General features: G+C 28.2%; 1 protein-coding gene across 1 annotated transcript; it reads left to right on the forward strand.

The window, feature by feature from the left end:
- Positions 1–5709: 5709 nt before the first annotated feature.
- Positions 5710–10233, forward strand: LOC147802477 (uncharacterized). The gene is made up of 2 exons (XM_087153055.1): positions 5710–5948; positions 7260–10233. Exon 2 carries the CDS (start codon positions 7260–7262, stop codon positions 10083–10085), a length of 2826 nt encoding a protein of 941 aa, XP_087009181.1. The 5' UTR covers positions 5710–5948; the 3' UTR covers positions 10086–10233.
- The last annotated feature ends 1011 nt before the right edge of the window (positions 10234–11244 follow it).

Raw genomic sequence — 11244 nt, forward strand, 5'->3', positions numbered from 1 at the left:
TATTCATGCACAATTTCTGCAATGGCTCCCCAGAACTATAACGGTTAAGTAAATATTACCTCCCAAAACGAGGAATTTTATTAAATTTTTCTGATTTAAATTTTCATTTGAATTTAAAATTTCTTTAGCAAAGTTAAGTTGAAATCGAAACAATCCCTTGCCTTTTCCTCAAGAAAAATAAAGTAAATTCCATCTGAATTTATTCTTTGAATTTCATTCCTTTTTTTTCTTTTTTTTTGAATTTCATTTCTTTTCATTACATCCGCCCATTCACGTTCATTCTTAGTGCAAACGAAGCAGTATTGGCACATGCGAGTTCATTACCTTTTCTCTAACAATCCTGCCTTTTTCGAATAAAACTTAAAATAAACTGCACTTTCAGCTTTCACGCAGTAGTTGCTTTCTTTTCTTTAATGAAGCGGTAGATAGAGAGATTCTTCATGTTCGAATCTTTTTAAGTTACATCTTTTTTTTTACTTCGAATTGGGTTTATTTATTTCCTTCTCTGCTCATGTTTAGTTAACTTTTGCAACGTTAATTATATCGGGCTTGTTTTGGATAACCGATTATTTAAACAACACAATAAAGCAATTGTTATTCAGAAAAATATATTCTTCTTTCTAACAAATTGTGTTTTGAAATACTTTTCATTTATGATTTCATGATACTCATTGGTTAAAAATAATTATGAAAAAAATATAATTACTTCCTTCTTTAAGAGATTGTTTAAAAACATATTTTTGGAGGTTTGTTGTGAGGGATTTCTTAAGTCAAATAATTCAAATGTTTTTTTTTCTTACTTATTATTATTTGTTGCCCTTCCCAGCGGCTTTACGTTATAAGACTATTGAAGGTATGTGTCCAATTAGTTATCATGAAAATAAAGATTAAATGCATGCAGTATCATCTGACATATTGCTGTTGCTCCAATAATTTCTCTCTTAATGTACAGTTAAAGTTTGCAACGTTAATAAGGTAGGGCTTGTTTTGGATGACCGATAATTTGAACAACATAAAAATCAATTGTTATGCTCAAAAATATGTTCTTTTTTCCAACAAATTATGTTTTAAAGTACATTTAATTTATGATTTTCATAATTCTTGTTGATAACATGCGCGTTAAAAATAATTAAGAAACGTAAAAATATTTCGTTTATTACGAGATTCTTTGAGGAATCCGACTAGTTTTGACAACTGTTTTTTTAAAAATATAAATTTAAAAAAAACCAGTTTATTCGTTTTATTATGTGTGAAAACTTATAAAACTAGCAAAGAGACTATTATTTTTTTTAAATGACCATTTTTAGATAAAAGTAAGGCATTTTTTGCTTTGCTTATACGTTAAACACTGTAAAGAATTAACTATTATGTAAACTATTATCTTAAAAGCCAGTTTATATACTATTGAGTTAGGGATCAGCGCAGTTAAAAAAGTGATTTTTTTAAAAACATTTTTGCACTTGTATTTGTAAAAGAATATGCTTCAAAAATAAAATTCTACTTTTTTCTCTTAGTCTGTAGTTCAAAACGTGAGTGATAAATAATAAACACTCATGAAAAATTGTAACTCATGAATAAACGCCTTTAAGGACTTAAAATTATTAGTCTATCCACTGTTATCACCTTACACAAAAACTGCTATAACCTTCTAAATAATTGTAGTGTAAACAAAAGTAATGTAATTTTAGAAAGCTAAGAGTACTGGAATTCTAAATTTATAATAAGCAATATTCCGATTTTTTTTCCTTCTAGTTTATGCACTAGTCAGATACCTCAAAAGCCTGATTTCAAATTGGATATTTGGGAGCATGATGAGGGGTAATTAAGTAAATGAGAATTATTGAAAGCAATTTTCAAAATAAATAAGTATTTAATTAATAAAATTTTTGAAATTTCTTGAATGCAAATTTTATACTGTTATTTCTTGAGCAATATACGAAATTTATATTGCATATTTAAAACTTTAAACAATAAAGTAGTTTCAATTTTAAATTTATTTTACAATTATTTGAAAAAAATTTTGACAATTATTTAAACAATATTAAACTTTTGTTGATGTGTTGAGAAAAACAGAAAAATTGAACTACCTAAATAGAATCACGTATTTGCTTTTCTAAGGAGTGTGTACTTAGAAACATTTTAATCGGCAGTTAAAATAAATATAAAAAATACAAATTTAAATGTTTCTAATAAATTTATTATGGTGTTAAACATTGAACTTAAATAGACCCTTCATTTTACTATAAACAGTTTAATATTTTTTTTAGCTTTGTTCATGTTTTGTTAACTTTCGCTAGATCTATTATGTCAGACTTGTTTTAAACAACTGAATAACTCTAAAAACAACTATTATGCTGGAAAGATAGTTTTCATTGAAATATTTTACTTGGATATTACTTGTGTTTCAAATAATTATTAAAATAATTTTATAATTACAAAATGGTTTGAAAATTTCTTTTAAGACCCGTTTTCGAATTAGAAAATGGAACAAATTTAGCAACAGATTTTTGGTTCCGGGAGTAAGAGTTACATTGCAGCACAAAAAAATGAGAATTTGTTTATTATTCCACACTTATCTTGATTGCATCATGCCTAAATTATTCGCTAATACTTAAATTTCTATAAAAATGAGATAATTAAATTTTTAACAGTATTTTGAATAATATTTTTAACACTTAAAAAAACTATAATTGAAACAAAAATATCATATTTTAATGCATTTTAAAGAAACTACTAAACCAACTGAGCTGACTAAAACAAATATCATATGCAATATCATACGCAAATAAAGTAAATATTTCTAATTAGTTATAGCTTTTATTCAAAACGCAAAATTTAAAAAATGAGATCATGTTATGATATGAATGAATGATCATGAAATGAGGTTTTTTGATCTAATAACCTAATTCTGACGTATTAAAATGCAATAATAATTCAAGAGATTGACGTTGAACAGGCTAGTTAATTAGGGCATACTTTGCAAAACAAATTAACTAGAACATACGTTGCTTTAAGTGACGAAACCAGACTATAAAATGGACTTTCCTTGCATACTTTTTTGATAGATTTAGATACATAGCATCAAAATATTTGAAGTAATTGCTATCTAAGAATGTGGTTACATTAGCTTAGCTAGGGAAGAGATCTAAACTTTAGATACAATAATGCTAATTTAAATTTTTACATACATCACTATACATAAGAGTATATTTAAATTAAGTAAACATTATCTACAAACAAAAGTGAAAAAAAATCTTTTTACGAAAAATATAACTATCTAAGATTTTAAATACTTTTTTATAATGCTACTATTTATTTTAAACTGATTTTATGCAGTGTTATTTTAAATTACGCAATACAAAATTTGTGTGATATTCGTCGTATTGCTTTTAAGTGATGAAATTTTGAAAAAAAAAACACATTTTACTGCTTATTTCTCAGAAACTATTCAATCGATTTTCTTGCAATTTTGGTGGTTGTCACTTAAAATTATTTAATTTAAAATGGAATAGAAATTTGTTAGAGTCTTAAAAATTTCAAGCATCATCAAATTATTGAAATTATTTATTTTATAACTTACTATCTTTGATTAATAAAGTTTTCTAATTATGTGTAATTTTTTTAAAAATTTCAAAAAAAGAATTTAACGTCCTAAACTTTGGATCAATCTTCTGACTAAACAAATAAGAACTCACCCAGATTGCAATTACAACACATATTTAGGATGCTTAGAAATTGAAAGCCACTGAATTATAGGTAATCTTAAAACGTTTAAATTTTGTCTTAGTACACGAAAATTCATCTATTTGATCAAAAGTTACTAAAATTTTACTTCGTTTGAACTGTATATATATATTAAACATCTATATTCATATGGGCCTCTCTGTTGGTTTAAAGCAAATGAAGCTTTCTGTGTATCTTGGAATTTGCTATTGCAATTTATAAATGTTGTGGTTTTCCTAATACTTTCACATCGTGCAAATTCGTTCAAATTTCATCTCATTTGCACACCATATCGTAAAATTTTTTACTTATATTCTGAATGTGTAACTACTCAATTTTCATTCGGAGAGAGTTATTTTTGTAGTTAATTTGTAAGGCTTGTTTAGTAAGGGAAAAAAAGCGGAATTCTTTTTTCTTAATTTTTAATAAAAATATTTAATATATTATACTCCTGCAAAATTATTTTTATGATTTTAATATTGTCTCTGTTGCTCTTATTATCAAATCCCTGGACCCTGGGTCTAATTTGAGTGCAGTAAAACACATCCAAAATGAATGACGGTGAAAAAGTACGGACACGCAGTATGCCCGTACTTTTTACCATCAAATATATTTTTACCGTAACATTTTACGGAACAAAGAATTTAATATGTCGTCATTTTTGTCGTAATATTTATTGTTATATCACTAAATGACTAGTAGTAAAAAAACTATTACTGTAAAAGTTATGGTATAAGATTTTACGGTAAAAGTGGATTTAGCATTAAAATAAATTTTACGAATGATGCACCCAGTACATTTTACCGTAATCTGATTCGAATATTTTTGCAGTGTATGAGTGCGTTTCTCTCTGCTACTTGTCTCATAAGATTTTGATCACCTATGTTAAAATCAAAACTACGGAGGATATTTTCGTAAATTTACTATACAAATCAACGTTCCTTTAAAATAAAAAATATATAAGTAGTTAATTAACTAAAATGATACTTTTTGAAACAGTAAACAATTTATTTTTCTTCACAATCTAATATAAGAAAAAATTACTGAAAAATGCTTATGTGTCTATTACACGACTAATGCGATATAAAAATGATATAAAAATAAAACTGACGCTCACCATACTAAAAAAATAACACTTTCTTGATAAATCACTCTTCACAAGAACGTTAAATGCTACAAACACGAACACCATAAGAGGTAATTGCTAATTTTGAGAGAAACCTGAAGTTATTACACACTGCAAAAAAAAAAAAGAACAAGAGTATAGAAATTACTTTTCTACTCAAATCAAGACAATGGTATTTTTGGGGAGAACACGTTCTCATTTATTGATTACTTACCTGCATTTTTAATATCTTCGAAAGAAACTTTTCTAGAACCATGGAACGAAGTCATAAAACCATTATTACCGTCTAAAACTAATTTTGCTGAAGTTTTCGAACAAAACCACACAAAATGAGCGTAATAAAGGAAACAAGGCAAGGACGTAAAATTTTGAAGGTCGTTCTTTGCGTTTTGGATATAAGCTGAACGCTAGTTTTATGTGTTAATTTTGGTTAAGGTATTTTACAAGCACATATAAATCAGAATATTCCTCATTATTTAAACAAATCTTTAAACTGATTGAAAACTAGAATGTAATCAAGCCTTATTGCAATCTTGTTCTAATTTTAACGATTTTCATTTACGAAACATTTTTTCAAGATGATTAGTTTTAAGATATTAATAGTTATAGAATTTCATGATGTTGTGAAAGTAATTGTACAATTTTTTTTGTTGAAAAAAGCTATAGAAGAAAATTTAGAAGTTAACTTTAAATCATTATGTAACAAATATAAAGTTCATAATTATTAACCCACTGAAGGTTCTGCTAAAAAATTGTCGCATTTTAACCTGCAGTCTTCTCTGCATAGCATAACCAAAGCCTCCTAGAGAAGTGGCAACAAGCCGTAATGTTTACATTTTCCGGTGCGTGTGACGTCACATAGGGAGTGCAAGAATTCTCACTGTGAGCTTGCGACATTGTATAAAGTTGTGATTTGATTACTCTGATTCCTTTTCTTTAAAGAATTAAATTGAATTTCAGAGCAACTGTAATTGAAGTTACTCATCCGTATTCTAGTTTTCGATATTAGAAGGATGAATTTATTCCTTAGTTGTCTTTTTTAGAGCACTAACTGTTCTACCCATGTGGACCGTATTGGATTTATTCTAAGAATTTAAAGGTAAGTTAGTTATCAGTTTTTTCTTGCTTGTGTGTATTTAAGTTTATATTGTTCAATTACCAAATATTTATCCATGAAATTACTGTCGGTTTTAAACGATTTGCCAAAAGTTTACGAACTATTTTCATAGTTCAAATTTCTTCTACAAGAAATTCGATTTTATTTTTAACAATATTTATTTTGAGCACGGATAGATGCAAACTTAGTTTTGTATCAAACCTGATTGGAACATGTGCTTCAAACCTAAATTTATAATTAAACTAATGCTCTAACAAAATGCTCCATTAGCCTAATAAGTTGATGGAATTATACAATGTTGTTGTTAGTAAACTTCTGTTCAAGTAAATTATCTTAACTGTACATAAATTACTACAAGAATGTGAATGGGTTAGCAAACTACCCTATAGGTTATTTTAAAAGAATTGCCTACATTTTAAATTATATTAATGGATAAGTTACAAATCAATGGCTGCAATTGTCAGAAAACTTTCTGATTGCTCACAAACAAACAAAAAAGCTTATTACAATATATATTGACTAATTGATTTTTCTTAATATATTGAATTTGTAACTTACATGCAAATGAATGGAATGCAAGCACTTGCCCTGTGCACGGAAAATTCTCATGTTTCACAGAAAATTTTTGAAGTCTTAAAAAATAATAATCATAATATATAATCAAAAATGTACTTATTTTTGAAGAGATTAACTTTTCCTCTCATACTTGGAAAGAAATCTCACCCATCACATAGGCAGGCCAATGTGATACATAAGAAAAACATTTCCTTTCACTAATAGCTCATGTTTAAAAAAAAAATCTCTCTTTGTTTTAAAAGTTTTTGTGCTTATGAATATTAATAATTTGAGATTTAATTTATGCCCATGCTGACAGTCAGTAATGAAATATATTTTGTTTTCATTTCCATTAGAATTCATCAATTCCTTTCATTAATTAATAGCTTTTAATTTTTTTTTAAATTTTCAATTGATATCTGAAATAGTGCTTTGTGTTAATACAATAAATAGTGCTTTTATAAGTATTTTATTACGCTTTAAAATTTTTTGTTTGACACCATGATGTTTTTCGGTGTGGCACTTTTTGGCCCAACATCTGTGTGCGCAGAAAGCTTTTGGTTTTATACGAGTCTGCTTATATGTAATTTAGCTAATGAAAAGGTGTGTATTCGAGTACAAATATTTTAAATAATTCTCACATCTTTTGTAACTTGGAAAACAACAGTTTTTCTGTATTGAGTGTAATTTAATTCAAATGCTGTTAATTTGAATATTTGTTTTTTTTCTTCTTCTTAGATGCCTCGCACATGTTGTGTCCCAAAATGCCGTTCAAATTATAGAGGTGAGCAGTATACTACAGTATTCCACTTCCCGAAGGATGCAGACTTAAATTTAAAGTGGCAGAATAGTATACACAGAGAAGGTTACACCGTAACAAAAAATAGTGTTGTCTGTATCAAACATTTTGAAGAACGTTTTATTGAAAGGAACAATCAGGCAACTAGACCAGATGGAACATTATTAGTGCTACCAAGGAAGTGTCCAGTATTACTACCAGGAGCTTTTCCCTCTATTTTTCCAAATCTTCCTGCCTATTTAACCACATCAGTGCCTCAAAAAAGAAAAACTCCCGAAGAAAGAGAGAATGAACAAATGAATAGAAATGAAGTTGAATTTGAGCAATGGATGGCGAAAGACAAAATCGATGGCTTTGAGAATTTCAAATCTAATTTTAGATTGAAACTTCCAAAAAATTGGATTGTACTTTCAGATGAAAAAGACCTTTATTTTGGAAAATTAAATTTTGAGGTTTTCCCTTCAATAACTGTCAGCGCCTGCATATCTAGTGATTTAAGTGTTTCGGTGTGGCACTTAAACTTTAAATTACCTCCTTCAAAGCTAGAGTGGTTGCTTGGAAAAGAACTTAAGTGTGAATTGTGGACAAAATTCGACTGCTTGATGAGCCATTTGAATAGTCTGACTGGTAATCTCGAACTTAATAAGCAAACTCTTGCCATTGATCTTTTAAAAGAATTTGTTTCTGAAAGTGATGACTGGTCATCAAATAAAAACTTAGAATTTTTAATCGAGCAGTTAAAACTGCTTACTCTCAGTGTCCCACGTTATTCTTCGGGAATGCTATTGTGGGCTTCAAAATTTTATTTCAACTTTCCCTCTGCATACAGACTTGTCCGCAATTCTGGGAAACTTGTTCTCCCACACCCCATTTATTTGAAGTCATTACTTCAAAATTTAGGTAGTTTGGAAAGTGGTGAAAACTCAATCCAATTGAACTACTTATCCAAAAAGTGTAGTGAACTTTCTGAAAATGAAAGACTGATAAATGTAACAATGGATGAAATATATGTTAAGCCACAAGCTGTCTACAAAGGGGGTAAGGTAGAAGGTTATGCAGTAAATGCTGATAATATGGAAGCTACCACCTTACAATGCTTCATGATCAGTTCACTATTTTCTAAGAATAAAGATGTTGTAGGACTTTTTCCAATGAAAAATCAAACAGCTAGTGATTTGTTGCCAATTTTGCATAAAATATTAGAAATTCTGAAACTTGCTGGGTATGCGATTTTAACCATAATCTCAGATAATAACCGTATTAATAGGAAGGCATTTGAAATAATGTGTGGTGGCTCATTGAAATCTAATATCGAAAATCCATATGATCCAGAGAAACAGATTTTTATTTTGTTCGACACAGTTCATTTGATGAAAAGCATTCGAAACAATTGGTTGAACAACACAGAGACTAATCAGACTTTTTACATTCCTGCTATGAAGTTTTTACCCTCCGGGCAAGCAATAAAAACTGTTCCTGCATATGCAAGTATTTTGCATTTAAAACAATTATATAATCAGGAAAAAGAATGTTCTGTAAAGTTAGCGCCATCGCTTACCAGAAAATCTCTCTTCCCCAATCACCTAGAACGCCAGGATGTCCAGACTGCATTAAAATTATTTGATGACAAATTGATCCCTGCTCTTCAAATGTCTAAATCAAAAATAGGCGAAGATTTAGTCGGAACCATGCATTTCATTGATATTTTTTCCAAGTGGTGGAAAATTATTAATGTAAAAACACCAGAAAAGGGCAAGCATAAAAGAGATTTATACTGTGATCCAGTTATCGGGGCTACCTGCCACAATGTTCAGTTTTTAGAAGAATTTTGTCTGTGGCTGCAGGAATGGGAGAATCTTCCCAGTCCATATTTTGCCAAGCCTAATTCTCGTTGTGGAAAACTATCTAAAGAAACTTTATTTGCTCTTCTTCACACAACTCGAACACTGATCAATTTAATTACATACTTATTTAAGGAGCATAAACCTAGCTATATATTACTTGGTAAATTTCAAACAGACTGTATTGAAGCAAGATTCGGCCAATATCGGTGTATGAGTGGTGGAAATTACCACATTGGTGTTTCCCAAGTGCTGGAGTCTGAGCGAAAACTCAAGCTTCTGAGTTTGATGACTTTAAAATCTAATAAGATGGGGACATTTCAAATAAAGTCATTTTTGGAGGCTGTTAAGGATGCGACTGAGATGAAAAGTTCAACAGCAATATCTTCAGAATTTTTTTTAGATATTCTTTTCTTATCTGAAATGGTCCAAGTTAGTGAGGAAAATTTCAGTGTACTAATGTACATAGGTGGTTATGTTGCTAGAAAAGCTTTGGATGGGTGCATTGATTGCAAAAATCAATTGACAATCGATAAAGAACTCTCGTATCAAGCTTCCGACGATATAAAACAATATCTTTCATCACTTGATCGAGGTGGTCTTTTATGGCCAAGTGACTTCACATTCAATATATGTCTGGCAGTTTTTAAAATTTTTCAAACTTGCATCAGTGCTAATTATGAGGATGCATTTTTAAAAGTGCCTAATCAATGGCAACTGTTGTGTGAGTTATCCAATGAAAAACTGCGAGACGAAATAGATTATGAAGCTCTTTGTGTTTGCAGTAAGCCTGTAAGTATTTTGTTGAATTCTTGTATTAAAACTATGAGTAACATATTACTTAATAATTATATTAAATTTAAGAATGATAGAAAAGTTGTTAAAAAAGATAATGCTAGAAAACTGGCTACTGTAAAAAAGTAAAATATATGTTTAGTTAGTAATAATTGTTTATCTGTCAGCATTGATCCATATTTACATGTGAGAATTACTATTTTATACCTATTGAGTTGAGATACAAAAGTCATAAAAATTATTTTGCACTTTTTTTTTTGCTATGTGCAGTAGCAATTCTGTTTTGATTAATTTTAAGCAAACTGTTATAGCTTTGTTATCAATATGACCTTACCATTTATGTTTACAACATATTAACATAACAGAGAACTCAATTTTATTTAGTTTCTTGTTGATTTAATTATGTATACTTTTAAACCTTGTAAGTTTGCTTTTGTTCTGCCAAGGATAGTATTTTGGAATAATTGAATTTTTGTTTGTTTTTTAAAAATGATATAAATTTATTTACTCATTATTTGATATTGATCCAATAGGAAAGCTTTGTGACTTAGACTTTACAATTCATGAGGAATCACTTGAATATATATTGCTTGTTTGAATAGAAAATATATTATATTGCTTGAATAAAAAATAACTAGGATTTACTTTATTCCACGATTAGTTGGTTATAATAAAATATACTGTTGATTTCTTTTTTCTTTGTATTGTATTTGTATAAGAATCTTATGATTTTTATAAACCCTCATTTTAGCCGTATTATTTTTCTTTTTTGTATACTTAAATGTTTTAGTGGCTGCTTGTTTCGTTTATTTTATTTCGCTGTCTCTCATTGTCCTGGTAACAATAGACAATGTAATAGCTGTCATTCTGTAACCTAGATTATTGATTTTAGTTATTATAACGAAGACAAAATATTTTAGCAAAACCCTCAAGTTGATAATATTTAAGCTAATTGTGTGTTGCAATTTATAAATTATCAATTTAAAAATTATAATTTTTACTTGTCAACAGGGTATAAAAAGATCTGTTTTTTTTTTTTTTTTTTTTTTTTTTTTTTTTTTTTTTTTTTTTTTTTTTTAAGATAAGATTTTGATTTAAATTGCATTTTTTAAAAAATAAATTCATACATATACTTTTAAAGGGAATCATATTTTTTAAATTTGAAAATAAAATATTTGTTTAGCACATAGATAATGAAATGACTACCTAAAGTATTTTTTTTAAGTAGATGATAATTTCAAGAGCATAGCAACAGTATTGACAAATCATATAATGACTTATTTTATTA

This window comes from Parasteatoda tepidariorum, chromosome 10 (genome assembly GCF_982258835.1).
Source record: "Parasteatoda tepidariorum strain Cologne lab strain chromosome 10, Ptep-v5.0, whole genome shotgun sequence".
NCBI classification, from domain to species: domain Eukaryota; kingdom Metazoa; phylum Arthropoda; class Arachnida; order Araneae; family Theridiidae; genus Parasteatoda; species Parasteatoda tepidariorum.